Below are 22,374 nucleotides of genomic sequence, written 5' to 3'. Positions count from 1 at the left end.
TAATACAGGACATCTTATTAAAGCATCAGAATTGTTAAATGCGTTGAAACCTACCTTTAGTAACAAAAAACAAGCTTTTTAAAATTAGCTAATTCTGTCACAATTGCTGACCAGCCACACCACCATTTTTTAAGTGATGTCATGGGTACACAGATTCACACATTGTCACATGACTGTACCAGGATGTTCAGTAGATGTCACTTAGGGACTTCATGAGTTAAAATCAAGGATAAAGCTGTATAAGGAATTTTCCAGATCATTGAAAGGGTTGGTGACACCTGTGTCACCATGGGTTCTTATGGGTTAAATCAGCATTGTGCATTCAGCAACAAAGACTTACCATCAAACCTCTGATGTCTGGAAACAAAGGTGCTTCTTAATTCATGACTCATTTCATCAACCAGATTCCCAAAGTCCTGTTTACTCTGTTGGCCAAATCCGTCTTCCATTTCTTGGGTGCAACATGTGGTTCCCTGAGGACATACACGAAGATGTTCACCTGTAAAACAGACCAAAAAAAAAAAAAAAGTTTTTGTACAGTATTCATAAATAAAAAATGACACTGACCATGGTCCACCATTCTCACACCAAATATCTTGCAACTAGTGGCCATGAAATTTTGTTCAGACATTCATGGTCACCACTACATGGATGTATAAAGATAACTAGATACAGGAATAGTGCTGGGCTTTGAAGCAAATTTTACATTGCGACCAAACTGTGTGTTACAATGTCACGTGATGCACACTGGCCCAATGTAAGTCCCATAGACTTACATTGTGAATGAGATGTCTGTAAATTTTTTGTGAGCGTGACAACCCCCACGAAATGACTCTTTCACTATTAGAATTTGATCCATTCGGTCCGATCACATTTAGAAAGTCTTGAAAAGATGCAAGATTGAATTGTTTTATCCCAATACAAGTTAGCTGGAGAGCTAAACTGGAAGTTAGACGTCTCAGCCGGCAGAAGTCTCTACTGAGCATGCTCTATGGGTGCATGCGGCTCATAGAGCATGAGCAGTATGTTTTCATCTGGATCATTTCTTTACAACGGGAAGTGGCAACTTAGGAATGAGGCCCTGCCTCCGACGCTGTTTCCAGTTCTCTTTATACATCCATGGTTGTACCAATTAGCAAAATATAGCATGCTAAGGTGCAAAACTAAAATGGTGAACATGCTAAACTGCTAAACATCAACATGTTAGCATGGTCATTGTGAGCATTGTAGTATGTTGATGTTAGCATTCACCTCAAAGCTCTGACTGTTATGGAAGTTCACAGGAAATGCAGTTACACAAAAATCCCAATCAAGCTCTCACTCCAGTAAGAAGGGTGCTTAAAGGAAGGTTGTGTTTTAGTCCCATAATCATTTGAGCTGATTACATTAGCTATGTTCTCCCATATAGCCTTCTATGTTGCAGGAAAGGTGTGTGGGACTGCACTTCCAAAATCTCAGCCTCAGGTCTAAATGAACAGCACAGCATTTAAAACAGCTGTAACTATTACCATATACATATTCAAACTGCTTAAATATACAGTGAAATCAAAAACATAGTGCAAATATTAACAGCTGGTAATGAAATAGCAAACAAATATTGTATCTTTTAACAACCATTTTGAGATGAACTGTGCACATACAGTAGTATCATTAAAAATTATGTAGTAAGTTGTCATGACAATACTACACAAAACTGATAACATGATTTCAATATGCTTGAAAAATAAACTGATTTGAACACCTTAAAACACAGTCTGTGTTTAAAATGGTTAAAATCAGTAAACTATCAATTTTTTTAAAGCTACTGATTATTTAGTCCTATTCTACATAACTTTGATTTCTTCTAACTGCAGCTCATTAAGCAACTGACATTCAAAGTGTCAGCTGTCCAACATGGAGCTCCAGTCAGGGACCATTTATCCCCACATGGAATGAGATCTGAATCTTCACTGTAATTCCACTGTACAGACAATGAGCTTTTTTTTTTTTTAAGAAAACATGATTTCGTGCAGAAGAGGAACAATAGTGGTGTTTTTCCATTTGGTCTGACAATAAGGAGTCTCATTGACTAGGGGTTATCAAAGCTGAATCAGTGGGGAGAACAGATAATACATTCCTTTAAAATATTCTCACTCATTACATAATTGATGACATTGGGGAAATACTGGAGTGAATCAAAAGTTAATGATCTACATCATTCCATTTTCCCAAGCAGCCATTTTAAAAAGAGCCACAGATAATGCAGACTCAGTCTATAACAGCATTAATTTCTTCATTTCACAGTCTAAAAGCCAATATCACTGTGGGAGGGTGAACACAACAGGAAATCAAATGGAAATACAATCATATGATAAAATGATCAACCGCTGATAAACATGATGAAAGAGATCAGCTACTGAAATTCAGCCTAACCGTGAACAGAAACTGACACGACTTCTCAAAACAAACCCGTAAGACTTAGAGAAATCATTTCTAGAGAGGATGTCATGTAGTGTGCAACGTGCATGTGTGTTGCTGATAGTTTTGGTGCATTTCAACAAGACCCCGAAGTTCTCTTTACAAGTGGAATTAAAATCCGCAACTGTAATTGGATTACATTTCCCTATTGTTCAACTGTGTCTCCTGCACACACATAACACTCTGATTTCTCGTCCCCTTACAAGGCACACTAAAACCAGATTTCAGCTCCCCTCTTTTCTCCTTCTCCTCAGTGCTGTACATTGTCTACAATGAGTATGAGCCTCCAATCAGGCAAGCAGCTGTGAGCAGATGGCAGCTGTAAAATTCTCACCGCATGCAACAGATAGATTGCACAGCATCGGAAAAAGAAATAGGTTTCACCGAGTCATCATCACACTGAGGGAGCAACATTACGGTATGAGCAGAAAATAGTCTTGCATATTGGTGTCTACAAATGGTGACATGAGGTAACATTTTAAAAATGTAGACTTCACCGCTCAGATTTCATGTGATATGTTGTGACCAAACTGCACCCAGGACACCCATGTTAACATCCCAGTCAGCAGCTTTGTCCCAAAAATGACCAAAGAGGAAAATATAGAAAGCATACAGGTGACGCCAGCTTTGTCTGGACAAAGCACGACAGAAAATAGCACTATTTATAATAACTTCATCCAGTTGCTACTACTATGGCTGTCAAAGAACGCTGCAGCTGCTTTTGTTCACCTTATAGTGAATATCAGCACCAAAGAGGGTCAGCATTTGCAAATGCAGACTGACCTCAGACAATGGACAAGCGTGTGCTACCTGGTCAGAGAATAGATCAGAAAATACATACAGAATGGCAACTACAGTGTGTGACAAAATAATCTTAACTCATAGTCCCCTTATCAGCCTTTTTGGAGCTTTCAAACACATCTCACAGTCATCATCAGAGAATGGACATTTGTTGAATAAGGACCCCCAATAAGCTCACAATAAACCCCACTCTCTTTGCACTCTTCCTCCACCAATAAGACCTGCTCTGACTGGAAAGCAGCTGAAATATTTCAAATCACCACTTACTTTATTTAAAAATAAAGTTATAAAAATAATTGATTTAGGAATTTCCTTGTTATTACATTATGTCTCTAAACAAGACCTGGTAGGATGGATGTTAGTGGCAAGTCTCTCGGGCTACAAGTTTTGAGTGCAGCCTTTTTTCATCAGATATGTCAAGGAGAGAGAGAGAAAAAATCCATCTTGACACAACAACCCTACTGTGTGCTCCAGCAGTCTCAACAGAGCAAAACATCACTTAAAAATAAGCCTGTCGTACATCAACATATGGGAAGGAGCTTTCAAGGGACTTCACCACTCAGCAAAGTGCCATGACCTTCCTAGCCAAAGTTAAAACAGCACTGTGGCCTCACAGATAATCTATCTGCTAGAGCACAGACCACACAACAGCAACAGACAGCACGGAGACAGTTCTTTCACAGCAAAGAAAAACAGACTTTTGCATCAGCCACATTAGATGGCTGTAGTGTAATATAAAGGTTAATAGCAAAATAACTTATTTTATTTATAGTTTTTATTGTCTGTGGCATGAAAAGACTGAAATCAACAATAAATTAATTCTACTAACAAGTAGTGCCTGAGGAGCAATAGCCAGATTTTGCATATTCCTTTCAGCCGTAGACCTCCATTGTTGTCCAAAAACTATTAAACTATTAAAAACACATCAGTGAGCCATAATGTTGCACTGGTGATATGTTCTATCTATATGATGAACATGCACTTATTTGGAGTCAATCCATTGCTCAATTCATGGAGCTTGAAATGAATCAATTAACTATTTTTTAAGTCTTCAAAACAACATCTCCAGCTGCGTGAACTTGCTGTATCCATGTATCGTTTGGGACACATCTGGAACATCCCAGCCATCAACAACAGCACTTGTGTGGGCTGTGTAAATGAATGCTAATCAGTAGGATTCTCATAGATCAGAGTCTTGATCAGTTAAAAAAAAAAAATGTTGTTTCAGCCTGAGATCAATGTTATTTTAGGAAGCTTCACGGTAGATTCCTTGGGTATTGTGCTGTTTTTCTTTTTTATCTGATATGAGGCTGTGGGTCAGTTGCCAGCTTGTACTGATTCAAATTTGACTGTCAATTGCACTATAAGAGACACTGGAATAGTATGTGTTATGACAAAGGGAGAAAATCATATTCATATTGCCCCTTAATATACTGCTCCCTATTTAATCTTTTTTTAATGTTCTGTTTAAATTTCATTAATTTTTTATCAAGGTTGTCTCCAACACGCCTAGTTATGCAATTCAGGCATCCTGTAATTGGTTTATTTAAATATCTGAACTCATACATGCTACAATATAATCTGATATAATTTATTTTCTATTTTCTAGGGACACAATATTGTGAGGGTGTGTTTGCCTCTTTCCCTCATTCAGCTACAGTGATAACAACTCTTTATGTCACCAGACATAAAAAGCCAACTCGGCTGTGCATAAAAGAGTTTGCTGATCTACTGAGTGAGAGCGCATGCTGCAGCTTTTATTTTAATTTACAGATGGTGTTAACGGGTGTTAACAGCTGTCTGGAGGAAATGTCTTCAATATGCATGGCCGCGGGACTTAGCATCATGTTATTGCTTTGATTATGATGGACAGTCAGACATCTGATCTCATACACATCAGGCTAACAATCTCTGATCCAGAGGCATCATAAAACAGGAGACTTGAATGAATTTGTAAATCACTTAAAGCTTCAGATTTTCCCTATTTAAAGTGACTTTAGATAACTATAACCCACAAGTAATTAACATTAGTGTGAACTTGTTGTCTTTATACCTTACCATAGATAGATACACATCTGGTCTGTGGGACGGGCCTCAACCGTCACCATATTGCAGCATGGATCTGCCTGATTGCCAGATTTTAATGCTGCGTTTGGATGTGCTACTGAGAGAAATACCAAAAGAAAGGAACGAGGAACATTTCAGAGGCGGATTGGTTATTTTATAACATTTTACTGTCACAGACATGATGAATTTAATATGCGGTTGTCACCTTGGAAGATGTGTTTGATCTTGGTGAACATATTGTGGAAACTCAGGATGGCAGTGACAACCATCACTTTAGCCTCATACCTTTGATTGCGAGCAGCCAAGTCCATACTCTGCAACTACAGAGTGGCATTTTAAGAAAACAGCTATGCTAAGTAGTGTTGTTCCAAGGTTATTATTGTAGCAGAACTTTGATATTGTGAATTTTTGAGTGAGAACTTGTAGTTTCCATATTGACGACAAACCTGGATACAGCCACATGCACACATAGGAGCAACCACCAGTGCCCAAGCACCTATCTGCTGATGCCCCTCAAAGACTCAATGAATAAACAGTATTTTTACATTGACTAAGCTCTTCATCTCTCTCATACACAAACATGCAGCATAATTTTTGTAAGTAGTGTGAGAAATGTCAGTAGAGTGTGTGTGGAAGTATAGATATAAAAACAGCATTGTGAATATTGTCAAATATACAATTAAAAAGAACATATTGAGTCTCTGTTATGATAGCTGTAAGTACACATTCTGAGAGGTGACCCCGTTCCAATCATATATATAATATATCAATATTAACATTGACACAATGAGGTATCTACGTGTGTATATGATACCTTATTGGTAACTAAATTATTGTTTTTGTCAAAACAAATTTGCCGCACTTAAATGCTACCTACAAAACAGGAGAAGTACATAAGGAGTCGAGAGTTATAGAGTAAGTAAAAACAGTGGCTACATGTTTGTGAGCTTTTGTTTACCTAATATTAAATAATCAACAGTGCTGGTTAACTAACCAGGTAACATTACTCCTGTGTTCAAAGCCTTTTTGCTAACATTTTCTTGTTCAATATTGCTATTAAATTAGTGTGAATAAGTGTCATTAGTTTTTAGTTTACACAGTGTTTGATTTGATCATAAACATAGAAGTCAAAGTAGATAATTATTGGTAACCACTTGGTATTAATATTAACATCGATATTAACATCAGAGCAAACAAATTCTGGAGAAAAGGCCCTAAGATTGCCCACTCCAGTAATTTTCATACATTCTGTTAAGGTTTAACTCACTCTCAGTGTGTAAGTGCGTATATCTCAATGCCTACCAAGCAGGTAGTTCCAGGTCTGAAAAGTGAAGCCAATGCGGATGTGCCTTAAACTTGCATTCTCTCTAATGGCCAGCGGGAGCGACTTCACTGGTTGTAAAAATAGGTCCGATTATATGGAAGTCTATGACAAAATGACCCTACTTCTCACTTGATTTATTACCTCTTTTTATGTTCAAATTTAACACTTTTTAATTGTATTTAAATGTCTTTTCACATTGCCTCATGTTGCTTTTATATTCTGTCTTGATGCCTTTTATGCTCTATGTAAAGCACTTTGAATTGCCTTGTTGGTGAAATGTGCTATACAAATAAACTTGCCTTCCCTTACCTCAGTAAACACTTTCCTAATGAGTTTATGGTCTCAATCGCTAGTTTCAAGTCTTCTTCACTACAGCATGATGTTCATTTAGTATTTTACGGTCCCATTTAGAGTAAAATAGACGATAAAGCACAGTCTGCTTTAAGGCGCGGCTACCTTGTGATTGACAAGTTGCTACCACAGCGGTGCATGAGGTGCTGTGGTTGGACCCTGGGGATCTCCTCCCAAGCTCCACGCTCTCATCCAAATATGGTCACTTCTCATCACTTCTGGCTCCAAAAAAACAAGATGCTGAGGCTTCAAAACAATAGTCCACAATCCAATGGGTGACATCATGGTGGCTGCATCCATTATTTTTTTACAGTCTATGGCTTAGACTAGTACTTCATCTCCTCTCAGCTAACACAATCCAATGGACACAAACTCCTTTTTGTGCACTGCAGCTCACTTTAGTGGTTATATTTATCCTAGCTGCTTTCATTATTTACATTCAACAGTCAATTTTTTTTTCTCTAATCACAATTTCACTTACACTTCATTTCCTGTCAGCACAGCAGCTTATTTCAGCACTTGAACTGCCATTTTAACAACTTCCAGTGCTTACACATCAGCTCGCTTTCATTTCTGCCTTCATAACACTCCCTTTCACATATAACACATCCTTTTTTCCTACGGTTGGAGATTTGAGTCAGTGGTGTCCTCATTATCAGCTGAATATAGTTCCGTTGCTGCCATTTCTATGGAACTCAGCAAGTTTCTCCTAATAAACTGTTAATTGGCAGTGACATAGTTCTGTATTTCCTACCATTCAAGTATACAAGTACAACACAGACACATAATCTACTGTTGTGTTGCTGTAGCTGTAGCTTCGGGAAGAGGTAAGGCATTAAACAGCTTGTTGGCATGACAAATTGTCAGAATAATGCTCTCTCTCTCTCTCTGTCTGTCCTTCTCTCCTGTCTTTCACTCTCTCACACTCACACACACACACACACAGACATGTAGACATGTAGAGACACATCATAAAATGGTGAGCTTTTTGAGGGTGGTATAACGGCATGTAGGTTTAAAAATATTTCCTATGATGAAGTTTTTAGCTTTAAGCCTTTAACAGGTTTTCACCCCATGTCCCATATTTTCCACTGAAAAATAGAACGATATGAGTGTGGTCCATGGGAGCTGCAATGGGTTTTTGGAAACACTTGTGAAAACAAAAATAGTTCTTCAAGTAAAATGTCTCAGCACAGCTTTGGGAGAGCCTTCCTTGTTTATTTACGCCATGAATCTGTGCTGACTGAGCCAAGTCTTATGCAGATGGGGGTTTTGCTTTCTTTTGGCTGCTATGGTGGCAAGTATGATTTCCACCTGAAGCTGTCTATGATCCTGAACAAGCCACACTTTAGCAGCTAAGGGAGAATTATTTCTTACTATTAGCCTTGTATAAAAACTGGCCTTTGGCAAGTCATTTAGTATTAAGAGGACCGTGAGGGTGAAACAAAGAGACTTGTCCCAGTCTAACCTTGCTGTATTAACCCACTCCCTGTCGTCTATTTGTCCAGGGCTAATGGGAAGATGCATAACTTAAGTTTCCATCTAGCCACAGCACAGCACATGTTTAACATGCATATAGAGCAGGCGGTCCCTCTCACATTAACATTTTAATGACAGCAAAACAAGTAACAGATTTCAGATTTCACCAATGTTTACTATGCACCAGCACTATGAAAAATGTAAAGAGTTTTAATGACAGAGGTTTATGCATGCACTCAGTCATTTACTATCACTTATACAAGCTGCCATCATAGGTTGCAATTACTTCATGTAACTCTCATGTCTGTAATCAAATGTACTGTCAGTCAAATCAGCTGGCTTATTGTCACTGCTAGTGAAGCTCTAAAGATATTTAAATTCTACCTTCTTTCTGCTGAGATGTGCTCACATTTTACTATGTAGACCTGCCATTTAATAGTGGTATTTTAGCAATATTTTTTTTTCTTTTCCCCATGGACTACAAACACCCTAAGTTCAGGATTTCTTATGTTCTAAACAATGGTGACCCTTTCCCCATCGTTCACCAGGGTTAAGTAGTTTTCAAATGTAATGCTTCTCCATGTTGGCCTGCTGGCAGCAATCTGAGGGGATTTGTTTGTGCAATGATACAAACAGAGCAGAATTTGTATTTCTGTTTCTGTCTTAGATATACTTACTGATGTTTATATGTTTCATGTTCATTTTTTTAAATGTCAGGCACTAATGTTAGTTCCGTGTCACTAAGAAAGAGTTGTCTGATTCTGTGTTAATATCGAAACTGCAAGTTTCCCTGTTCCCCCTTTCTATTCCACAATAACAAATGTAGCAAATTACGATTTAAAAACTAATTTTACAGCTACCAAACATATCATGTTGTGATTATCCACTCTAAATACCAGATCAAAGTTGAATTCAAATCAAAACATATTTAACTGTCTTCTCTCAGGTGACGCAGCCCTGCACCTCAGCCAGCCCAAATTACCAACACAACAACATTTTGTATGTAAATATTCCCACTTTTTTGATGCTGAATAAAAAGTTTACAACAATATAGAGCATCAGTGCCATATGGTTGTCATGATCAGTCTTGCAGAAGCACACAGGTAAAGCAACTGAAACGTGACAAATTAAAGAGGGAGGGCAATAATAGCTATGATGCAATTGCCAAATACTTATCATGTTCATGTTCTTTGAAGTAAAATCATCACATGACAGTTTTTTTTACATGTTTGTGAGGTTTCTTTTTCGATATTAAATAATCAGTGGTGCTGTCTAGCTAACTAGTTAACATTAACTCTGAGTTCCAAGTCTTGTCACTAACATTTTCTTGTTCAATATTGCTATTAAATGCAATATAATGTTAATACGTCTCACTCAACTATAGTTCTACGTAGTTCACCAACTTGGTTTGGTGCGAACATTAACATTAAACAACACATGATTGAATAACACCCCTGCTCTGATCTAATTCATATTTATTTTTAGGCTATTTGGTGGTAAAAAAAAAAAAAAAAGAAAAAAGGGTGGCTGTATTTTCATCTTGTTTTTATGTTTGGTTGAAAACGCCCCAAGATTCCCCACTCCTGTAATTTTTATACTGTCCCTTAAATTTTAACTCACTCTCAGTGCTTTGATACTTCATCATCTCCTCTCAGCTAATACCATCCAATGGACACAAACTCCTTTTCATGCACTGCAGCTCACTTCAGTGGTTATATTTAACCCAGCTGCTTTCATTGTTTACATTCAACAGTCATTTTTTCCTCTAATCACAATTTCACTTATACTTCACTTCCTGCCAGCACACTCCAGCTTATTTCAGTACTTAACACTTGAACTGCCATTTTAACAACTTTCAGTGCTTACACATCAGCTCATCCCGACTTTACAAAAAGTCCATTGTGTAGCTAACACACTCAAAACTGTAGGAAGGTGTGCTTGACTGCACAAGACATCTTGGTAACTGTTTTGGCTCAAGTGTGCCTGTGCTAAAAGCTCATGGAAAAAAAGCCTCTTAGCAAATTTTTATACTTGCCTGCTGCCTACATGACTTAAGAAATACTTAGATCTGTAATATTCTCTGTCTGTTTTTCCAGTCTATATGAAGACATTATAACCAGTACATCTTTCACAAATTAATATGACACTACTCAACCTTGGAGCAGCTTGGAGAATAAAGTGTCCGAGTTCCTGTGCATACCAGCAAGGTAGACCTACTTTCAGAGGTATTCATCAGTGTACCTGGCCAAAGAGACCCGCAGCATATGTGCTCTGCCATCTGCTGTGTCCCATGCTTCTCCCTGACAAACTTTTTATGGATTCACACTTGAAGCCATACTCAGTACTAATGAGATCAACATTCCTAGCGTCAATGCAGTTTCTTCTTCTATGTCATGTCATTTCATGTCTAAAAGGCAACCGCAAAATAGTCTTTATTTTGGCAGATGTTTCGACAAAGACAATGTTCCTCATGCAGGAACATTTTCTTCTGCTAAATTTCTCTTACTTTCCTCTGTGAGGTTTCCTCATACGAGAGTTCAACAAGCATCTTTTAAACACACAAAGTTGTTGTAAATCACTCGTTTCAGGCTGTTGTAAGCCACCTGTTCATAAGGAGGTACGTGCATGTGAAATTTAATCATTAGCATAATCAACGCCCCTAAAATTGCCACCTGTTCCGTTCCTTTTGTGGGCAAGTTTGATTCACAAAAATGTTACCAATTGAGTAAAAAAAAAGAGTTTCACTCTGCAGAGCTCCAAGTCCTGCTGTCGTGTATCAGCAGACAAAATCAAGAGAAATTTAGCAGAGTCAATATCATATTAGAGGACCAGAGACAATTCGACAATATGGATTCACTTTCTAATAAGTCACCCTTTTACAAAGGTTGATAAGCATTAATTGATGGATTTATTAATGGTTAAATCATCTGCTAATGCTTTATTGCACATAAATAAGCCTTTGATAAGAATAACTTTTGGGTTGCCAGGTTGTAGAAAATCCTCCTCAAGCATTACTCTTGCTTTGTCTGTTTATCTCTAAAGTTCATCAGGAAGATCCCTCTGTGTCACCACTTACCTTCTAGAAAAGTATGAGAAAATTGGTGAATATTCTCAATCATAAATCAATCAATTTTCAATCACTCATAAGTTTCACAAAAAATCTGTCCGTATGAGTGGTTCTTGCACAAGGCGCATTGTCACTTTATCAAAAGTCCATTATCCAAAGTCTCAAAACAGGTAAAACTGCATGGAGATAATTGGGATAAAGCCATTTTATATTTTAAATTTTGCTTTGCTTGCTGTGGTCTGAAATGCCTCAGCTGACATTTGCTTGGGTTTGTTTCAGTTAGCCTAACCCAAACTAAAGGCTGTCCAAGCCTATCCGAGCCTGATCCAATTCCCCTTCCCTTGCCAGATGGAAAGTTGGATCAACCAATCCGACCTGCACCCAAAACACTGCACTCGATTCACATCCAAAATACAATGCTGCTCATTTCTGTTATCATATAAACATTTTTTATAAAACATCTGTAGTGCCTCCAGCTGCTGGGCTCAAGTGATTCTCAGTGGATATTTTCAGTGACAAATATCTTGCTACAAAGATATGGATTAATGATGCTGGTTGATAGTGATGTCAAGACATATGCAGTGAAAGGCTAACTATGAGTAAATGAACAAATGCATTTGTTGCAAATGAATAAATGTATTAGTCTAACAGCAAGTAAGTAAGTGGGTGGATAGACTGTATGAATAAATTAATATTTAATTATTTTCTGGATCCATGAGCATCACATCTAGAAATAATAGACTGTTAGGATCTCATTACATCTGATCCTAAACAGACGAGGTTAGTTCACTCTTTTCATATAATTGTTAAAAATAAATCAAGAGGTTAGCAGGCAGTTGCTGTACATCACACTTCTATCTAAAACCCATCATATTCACTCATATGTCATAAGCTTTCAGACAACCAAGGCACTTAATGTACAGTATGTAGTTTGAATGTAGCAGGCTTTCACTTTTTCTCTTTTACCCCTTATGCTTCACTACAACATGTCCTCTGACTGATAACCTTTTCATGAAAACTGCATTTTTTAATATGTATACATGAGGTCATATCCTCAGGTACATGAGAATGCATTCCAATGGATATGAACATCAGTATGGTTCCATAAATCTGTGTATTCCTCAAAGTCTTTCCTTCACACTTTTAATAATGTCTCTAGAGGGTTTTGTGTACAGAATAGCCAAGTTTCTTCCTGAAGTTAGAACTTGCATCAATTAAAATTGAATGACATTATTCCTATCGCATTTTGGGTCATGTCAGAAGTCATAATGAAAGACATGCTCGCTTTTTAAATAACTGTAGGATGCTAATACAGAAGAGTCTATGTCCTTGGCTGAATGAGGACAGGTTCAAGAGGAAATGAATTCTCGCTGACATAAAACAGTCTACAATAAAAGCAGCAGAGTACATGGTATGATGGTATTCTTCATCCTCAGGAGAGTCAGCGTGAAGGAAAAAAAGGACAGGAATAAAGATGTTGGAACAGTTTCATACTGCTAGCAAATATGTCAGTATTTTTTTTTTTTTTTAATGTGTCAAGATAGTCCACTGCTACATGCCAAGTGTAAGGCTGTGTGCATGATAAAACAGCCAAGTGTTGACTCGACGGTTTAGTGTTTCATATGGAAATGTTTTTTAAATGTACTTTTAAAAAACCTCTTTCAGGGGAGAAATATAAATGCATAACTGCCCTTTGTCAACTCCTGAACATTTATTTTAAAGATGCTTTGAAGAAACTGTTGTGGAGAAATAGGTTTTTTAGACAATATATTTCGTTTTCAAATTGATCTTTCCCAAGACTGGGCTTCACTGACTGAAATCTGACATAAAACAATGTCTGAGGCTGCAGCTGATACCTTTCGATTCAAAGACACACTTCTGGGTGTTCTAGTGCAGGGGAGATAACCATAAATTAAAAGTGATTGCATTCAACTCGAGCTGAACATATTTTTAGATTAATCATTTACTCAATCTACAGAGAATTAATAAGCAACCATTTTGATAATTGATTAATTGTTTTGGTCTATTTTCCAGCACAAATATTTTATGGTTTCAGCTTATCAAATGTGGAGATTTATCTCCTTTCTTTGTCATATAATAAACAGACTTATTTGTTGGTTTTGGAGCAATTTGAGTATGTCACCTTAAGCTCTGGAAAATTTTGATAGGCATTTTCCCCCAATATCTGACATTTCATGGCCCAAATGTTTTAGTAGAGAAGAATAATCTACAATCAAAATAATCTGTAGTTTTAATCCTACATTATACTGTACATTGAGGCTAAGACTAAATTTATCCCTGTATAAGTCTTTGCCAAGAAGAAAAATATACAACAAAAAGTATGATATGTTTGACCTAGAGATTAATAGCTATGGAATATTCATGTGCTATATCCTGCTGCAAGGTGCACCAATATCATTACGGCTAAGATTAATGTATGGATTTCTCTAACACCATGTGCAGCCCATTTAGGAATGACAAGCACCGCATAATCAGCATATGTAGCACTATGTCTGGCTTTGATATTTATTGAGGAGTATGTAATAAAAATCCTTGTGGAGGCATGAGAAGACCAGTGCGGATATTCGATCCACGTGGGCAGCACGCTTAGAAGCCCCTGAGAATGAGAAGTGAGCAGACAAGCCACTCTCTTCTGCGTCAACTTGCTAAGTGGAGCGTGGCAGGGGACTGCACTACAGGTAGAAGCTGGTGGCTGTTTGGAGACCTGGAGGGCCCTGAGACCTGCACTGATCATTACCTTTCACTTAAGCACTTACAGCTTAGCTTACAGACACTGGCCATTATTAGCCCTGATAGCTTGTTACAGTGCAAGTGTCCTCTAGTCAGCAAACTACTTTACTGAGAAGGAGAGGAGACAACTGAGCTGCACAACACAACACAAAGCTCCCCACGGCGGCTTCCTGAGACACACCACACTGAACTTTCCTCAGGAGCAGTGTAAAGTGCAAACATCCTCTCCAGTTGCACATCATGTCTAGTCAGACGTTGTCGACAAGACAGGAGTGGCAGACGTGTGGCTAAAGATAGATCCAACGACAGCAACAAGGCATTCGAGGGGGGCTTTGTTTCACGATGGCTAGGTTTTGACAAGCAGATGAGGCGTCAGGGGGGGAAAAAGTACCAGCTTTACGTCACAGCCAAAAGCCAAAGTCTGATCCTGGTGTCAATGAACAAAAGCACATAGATCCTGAAGATTGTTTTCTGAAAGTCAGTGATCATTTGTGGACAGCTTGAAAAGAGACAAGGAGATTTGTCACTTTCTGGAAACTGTGTAAACAATTCCGAAAATATAAATATTTCATAACAGACAAGATGGTATTTGGTATCAAGTAAGAGATATGTGCCAAACATGTCTGAACAACAACACATCTTATAATCTCACACATCCAGAAGAACATAACTCTGTTGGCATTATGTGGAATTTTCAGGCAAGAAAAACATATGACAAAATAACACCTCTCAATTTATTTAGACTCCTATTTGAGGAAATGAATAATCCCATTTTGAGCTACTTTAAAGTGGTAGTATGGGAACAGAATGATTTTCACTGTATCAATACAATTTTGTTGAAAGAGATTATTTCATCATTACTGATGCACCATAGACGTAACCTACCAACAGGAGGTGAAGGTTTCTATTTTTGTAACAAATCAGGCATGTAGTATGCAGCATATGCACTCTGTATAGTCCCACTACTGGTCAAAAAAGAAAGGAAGAAAGAAAAAAAACAGGATCAGTAACTAGTGGAAGTGTGTTTATGCCAGCTTCTAAAATGAGGAATGAAAAAGCTTGTTCTCAGTGGCTCCAGGTTAGAATTTAATTGGACAGTTGTTGACAAGAACTATTAGATCAAAATAACATCTATTCAATCTCTTGTCGACAATAGGAGCACTCATTCTTTCACATTTCAAATGATTCCTAAACCATTAAACGGCTAGTGCCATGCTGTCTCAGGAGAATCACTTCAATCCATTTCCTTATTTTTCACACTAGATTTATCTCAAATGAGTTTGACAAACATTAATTCTTCATGGCTGTGTTAGCAGCACCATTCCTTTAGTATCCTATATGACAACAGCTGCTTATCAGTGGTATAAACAAAGCACATCAAGCTTACTGTATTTGGCTAAGCTTCAATAACCCACCGTCTGTCTTTCAAGTATTTGTGTTTTCCTTCTTAATGTATTCACAAATTACACTTTGCAAGTAAAGAAACAAGCTTTGTTACCACATTAAAACATTGCAAGTCAACTAAAAATATCTAAATAATGATTGCCTAATACACATAACATGCACTGTAATGTAACAAAACAAACATTGTTAATAGCTGCCGAACTGCCAGCTAAAATCCTGTCTGTGTTGAATGTGTAGACTGTATTCAGATTTCAGTAACTATGGTTTTGGGCAACAGAAAGTTGGATGTAAATCTTGCTGAAGGCCACAAACAAAATAAACAGAAAGCTTTGGCCACAGACAGGATTAAGGTTTAGAAATATCATCCAGAAAGTACTTTTGCTGTTAAAAAAAAAAAAAAGTAACCCTGAAGACATGAGTTTCCCTCCTTCCTAAAGATACCCAAACACATCAATATTCACATCTGAATATATCTCCCCTTTGGCAGCTGGAACATTGCATTTCCAGACTTGTAGAGTAAAATAACTCAATAATGCTAATTTGCATTGCTCTATTGAGACGATCATGGGCAATTCCAGTTCTATATTGCATTTTAACAAATTAAATGGACTGTATTGGGAATATACATTAACTAACAGGACTACTGTGAACATCTGCTGATAATAAATCAAATGAAACATACACTGTAGGTTCACCCGTCCCTGTCATATAAAGATCTTTCATTATAATGGAGCCCTATACATTGCAGCCTCAAAATGACACCTCTCTGACACGTGTCAATGAAAACTGCATATTATAAGCTTCACAATGATAGAGTTTAAAGCCTGAAAACTTAGTTTCAGATGTCTCTATGACATTAAATATTTATGACTAAATAAGCAACAATAAAAGTTAAAGTTAGGCAAAATATTCCATTATAGTTAATTATTTATTAGGAGCTTGACACTCAAAAACACAGCCTGCCTGATCAGATTTTTCCAGTCCTGGCAACATAAGCAAATAACCCCACAACTGTCATTGAGATTTTGATTGAAATGTTACTCATTGGTGCGCAGAAATATGCGACATCACCTTTTTCCAACTCAGCCAAGCCCACTTCAAACCAGTGAGAAAAGCAAGGACAAAACCATGAGTACAGAAATCTCTCGGGGAAAAAAATAACAACTCTTCAAACTTTGGCAGAAAATTGTGTGATCATGTCAGCCCACATCCCTGCTAGTAAGAGAGTGACTAAGAAAATAGGTTTTCAAGGCCTTTAATGTAGGACTACTGTGTTGGATAGCATTAGATTGTGCAGTGTACCTAAAACACCTTTCCAATTCATACAATGTCACATAAAACTTTATTCAAAGGTAATTATATCTCATCAATTTAAAGTGAAAACAGAGAGAAATAATAATCAAGCGGCTTCGGCTTTTTGATGTGCTCTGAGTGAATGCCATTGTTTTGTTCTGCTCCCTATGCTGCAACCCTAAAAACACTTGCAGGACACAATGTTTCTTACAGCTCTCAGAGGGAACACCCGCAGAGAGAGCCCATCATGAGGCCATTTTGGCATTCATGAGCATGATTGATGACACAGAGATGGAGGCAGCGTTTGAGAAATCCCCTCTGCCGCAGGAAAAACGATGATTTGTTTGGATTCTTCTTCCCTGATAGTGCCCCCCTCTGCTTCGCAGTGGGACACATTCACATTACATTATATAGCAGAAGGCAGCCACAAATACTGGTGCTACCATATACAAATTCAGACAATAACTGCCATTCCCAAAAAGTCCAATTATCTGCAATTTTATCAGAATTACTGTAAATGTAAAAGCATAAAGACACCATAAACATAAACATCAAATTTCTACGGACTTCACTCCCGGATCTATCTCCACATGTGTGACTGACAGGAAGGTCACAATGATCTGACAATATGTCACAGCAAAACTGGCGTATGCTGCAGGGGGGAAAACAAAGTCACCTGGCCATTCCCTCTGCAGGCTCTCCCGTTTAGCCCTTTTTAATCCTCTCCATCCCATTACATGACAGTGGAGAAACTGTGCACATTACACGCTTCAGCTCATTTGCCTCGTTATGCAAGCAGCCAAGGACCACATAAAATATCAGCACCATTATTTCTGTTCCGTGTCCACCTCGTGGCTGGGAGTCAACAGAGATGGACGTCAAATGATACCATAGCATATGACATGCTATGAAGTTCCATTGAATCTAGCAGTCTGCTATATGAGTCACTTTCCATATCTCCCCATCTAGTCTCAGACTCCACTGAGTGGAAACTGAGACAGCAGGAGCAAGACTGAGGGCAGGTCTGGTCTTTAACTAGAGCAATGAAGAATTGGATTTAGCTTACAGTCTTACTAAATACATACTATGAAAGTCTGCTGTGCAGAGAGGGAGAAACTCGGGGCATTTTCAGATGTGCCGACACTCCGAGACTATTAGAGCAATCCACAAGTTCGTGCCCCCATGGTTTAGAATACTTTCACCACGTAGCCGCTGACAGCCTCCAGCCTGAAGGTCAGCGGGCAGAGTCACTGCCAAAGTCTTGCAGAATTACTGTACCAGTGGAGCCTTTAAGCTTTGGATCATAACAACATTTCTGTCAATAACACTGACTCCACTGCTGTCATTCCACCTGACCTGATTCCTTCTGTTTGACCAAACACAACAGCAAAACTCTGGGATTCCAAGATCTTCAGATTTTGCTCTGTAAAAACATGCTGAAGCTGTGATTGATCATTGTAAATGGTGATGAGAACATTACTCTTGCAATAATATACAGCTGTTATTTCTCCATTATGTTTGTAATGGTCATAATGAATACCTTATAATGGCCAAAAAAAACCACTTGATCATAATGGGAAAGGTATCAAGTAATTTAAAAAAACAGTAAAATCTGAAAAGGCAAATAGGATATAATGGAAATAAATAGTATTCATTAACATAGTTATGATTAAAACTTTGGATAAGATCATTGGAATCATAAAGTCATAAAATGTGCCATATATGTAAGAGAAACCTTGCATTTTCTGTCTTATTTGCTGTCTAACATGATCTCTAAGGCATCTTACATCAAAAGCAGCAAGAGCACACACAATCGTCTGTCACTACAATTTAATGTTGAAGGCTGTCAGATGATGACTAAGATTTCAAGGAATCAAATCACAAAGCGCAGTCATTAAACGCGAATCGTTACATTGAAGGAGTGAAAAGCATCATTTGTAGACGGGGACCAGTAACCAGTGAAGGCTGCCATTTGCCCAAATCATCAGTGAGTTAATAGAGTGTGATGGCAGCTGTAAGCCTGACAGAAACAATAAGCTATACAGGCAGCTTTAAGAGCTGCTCTTCACAGAGTCCCACAAGGACTAACTAATCTACAAGTACTGGAATATTAACTCCAAGGTAATGTCGTCAGTGAAGATGCTCCCTAGCTGCCACGCATACACTCTTAACCCCTTCATTGAAACCTGCTAAACAGCTTATACTAAAAACCTGCTATGTGCAAATATATAGTCCATGCAAATCATTGTGTGCAGTCTTTATGCCGTGTTAGAAAAACCCCTGAAAAAAGTACATCATAAGGCATTATCATCTTTTTTTCCTTGACAGATACTGCAGCTATAATCAGTAATTGTATTAAGATAGAGTAATATAGTGTGTAAAATAACAAAATATTAAACAAAAGCAACAATTTTCAAAAAAAATAGTATAAAAATCAAAATCACGTCAGCTCAGTCAGGCCAACATAATGTGAATCTCCAAAGATTAACAAATTAAAGATGGAAGATCTCTATAGAGAATATATGCTGTATTTCCACTTCTTATACTTTTAAATTAACTTTTAAATAAAGATGTTTCCACTTCCACTTTAGCCACGAATTGGCTCCGCTCTTAATGATATTTGCAAGAGTGAGAGGCACGTAAATCGCAAGCCTGGAGGGCAAGTCCATGTGAATGGGCACATGTGAATCTGCTGAGGTGTTGATAATGCCTTGTCTCTCCAGCAGACATGTATGACTCATTCAAAGACCAGATCAAAAGCCATTTATTCAGGGTGACATCATTCAGAGATGAGAGAGACTGAATTTCTCACTCATTTGGTAGATTAGTTGTGATGTCAGGGACATGGATTCAAAGGATTTAATCAGTTCGTTATTCAACCCATCTCTGAACAGGTGTGCCTGTTATCAAATATGCAGCCTTTTGCATGTGCCAGATTTCCTGCTTTATAGAAAGAATACCTGGCCCTGAAGCATAATAATGATTTCCTGGAGTGAAAACTCAGCTCAGATAATATGGAGAAAATATATGTGTATATACAATATATGCATACATCGCCTATAATTACTTTTCTTCAGATGTAGACATATATACATTAATAATATAGCGCTATGCTAATATGTGACCAGAAAAAAATCCAGTGAAATTACAAAACTGAACTAACACTAATTCTGTACCACTTAATAATTGATTAACTGTCAGTTAAATAGGCGTATTATTGCTGTAAAACACACTTTACAGGATTCATTTTATTGGTATCATATGATTAACTATATATTTAAAGTACATCTAAGTGTTTTAAAAGTGGTATTTAAAAGACCTTATTTCAGTTTCCAAGCCTTGACAACCACTATGCAATCCAGCATTATTAAAGCAGCATAATTTGCATGTATGACCCTACCTTTCACTGCTACAGGATTTACTTAAGAGAGACCAGCAGTTCCACTTCACCCTATCACTTGATTTTCGCAGGACAGGAGTTAATCTGCAGAGTTGACCATTCATTATCTCTGCTTGGTTAGCACAGTCGGAGACCACTTCTGGCAACATGCAAATAGATTTTACCACAGCTGCCTTGGGGGACTCTTTTTTACATTCAGTATTGATGCTTTCTGATACCAAATTGTTATCGCGGCATGGATGGGCTATATATTCAGTAAACCAGCTCACATGGGTTCAGGCGTTTTAAATCAGGTTTCCTGATTACAGCAGGCCTGTCACTTCATTGGTGCAGGCTCTGCAGGAGACTGCTCCAGATGTTGCTCGCTCCTTAGTCAAGTCAATTAGGAGCATTTGGCATCCCTTCGTGTGAGGTTTAAAACTTTGGTTAGTTAGACTCGCAGCAACTTCACTTGAGTGACAGGTGGCTGAGGAGCTGTGTGACATATTAGTGATGTGTTGCATCTGCAGTCAGGCTACCCCTGCGGCATTTAACACCTACAATGATAATAGGGATAAATTTGCATCATAATTGAGTTGCAATGGGATATTAGGCTATAATGTCTAACTTCTTCACCCACAGCTAATACAGATGTGTTTATTTCACCACAGTTCGTGTTTATTCCCGAGGCTATGACGCTGTATTTCGCAGGTCGTGAGCCCATATTGACGGGTCGCACTGACTGAGTCCAGCCTTACCTGGGATCTCCTGAACAGGAACATGTGCGAAGCTGAAGCCTTTCCCGATGCAAGCCTCTCTCACCTCGCTGCAGTTCCGTGCTTTAAAATCTGCTCTCGCTGCAACAGACAGCACGGAAAAAGTGCAAATGATGGTCTCTAGTCTGAGCATTGTTCACTTGTTTGAAGATCCTTATTGTTAAATGTTCTCTGCAGTATCCCGCTTGGTTTAAAAAAAAAAAAAAAAAAAAAAAAAAAAAACTCCCCTGCAATAGATCCGCAGGTAGTACTTAATGACTGGGCGTTTAATGGTTGCAACTCAATTATTACGGCGTGTTAGTGTCTACCAACACATTTCCTGAAGGAAAACGGGTTTATATCGCAACCGAGAATGATTAAAAGTCCCCCGGCGCCGCAGTAAAGAGGACTGCGAGTGTTGAGGTGCCACATGAATCCAGGCAGCGCGTTTCCCGGCGTGTTGACTCAACTTCGTTCAGCAGACGGAGCCCCTGGTCGCTGTGTTGAAGTGGAAATGCCGTGTGTGGAGGGGAGCGCGTTGTGTTCAGATCAGATGCATTGGCAAAGGCAGAGAAGGATACAAAACATGGACTGGAATACAGTCTCATCCAGTTAGTGAGTGCTGCCTGCAGGCCAAACACCTACCAGTGGAAATAAATGAATTATATGTGGGCAGGTGAACTGTGGAGTATAAAATGAAATACGATAAAAACATCATGTGGTACGGCCCCGTGGGAATATTTGGGAGTATTAGTAATATAATATAACTATCCCTATTACATCTATTCGCTATGCTATATTACTTTTATCAGGGGATATTTATTATTAAGTGTTATACATTGACGTAAGATTAATATTATTCTTGATTTACCTTCTGTGTGTATATGATTTAAAACAATTAACCATTTTTTTTACACCTATATCGTGATGAAACTGCTGATTTTGTTGAACCAGAAAATGTGCATTTAATTTTTTTTTTCCACATTCATTTGACACCAAAAGGAAATATCATCAACACAGTATCAAACTGTATTAAGTCGAGGATGTAAAGGATGTGATAAAGAACAGAAGGCAAGCTTTCATGGCATTATTGATTTTGGAACAGCTTGATCCTTGGGTAGCTCAACAGTGGATTAACATGGCTGCCATCACCGTGCAAAGGAATCCTATTGGTATGGGATACCACATTTTGTGCAGGTGAGTTAACGTGACATTGACTGCACTGCAAGATTGTGGATCACATATC

General features: G+C 38.1%; 1 protein-coding gene across 1 annotated transcript in view; it reads right to left on the bottom strand.

The window, feature by feature from the left end:
• The window catches only part of LOC122992631 (glypican-6-like), a 92,059-nt gene extending 70,420 nt beyond the window's left edge, over positions 1–21,639 (bottom strand). The window contains exons 1-2 of the mRNA XM_044366487.1: positions 21,132–21,639; positions 341–499 (exon numbers count right to left, since the gene is read on the bottom strand). Coding sequence (XP_044222422.1) covers positions 341–499; positions 21,132–21,282 — 310 coding nt within the window. The 5' untranslated portion in view covers positions 21,283–21,639. The remainder of the gene's footprint in view (positions 1–340; positions 500–21,131) is intronic.
• Between the last annotated feature and the right edge of the window lie 735 nt (positions 21,640–22,374).

This window comes from Thunnus albacares, chromosome 11 (genome assembly GCF_914725855.1).
Source record: "Thunnus albacares chromosome 11, fThuAlb1.1, whole genome shotgun sequence".
Lineage (NCBI taxonomy): Eukaryota > Metazoa > Chordata > Actinopteri > Scombriformes > Scombridae > Thunnus > Thunnus albacares.
This window is presented reverse-complemented; position numbering and strand designations above follow the sequence as displayed.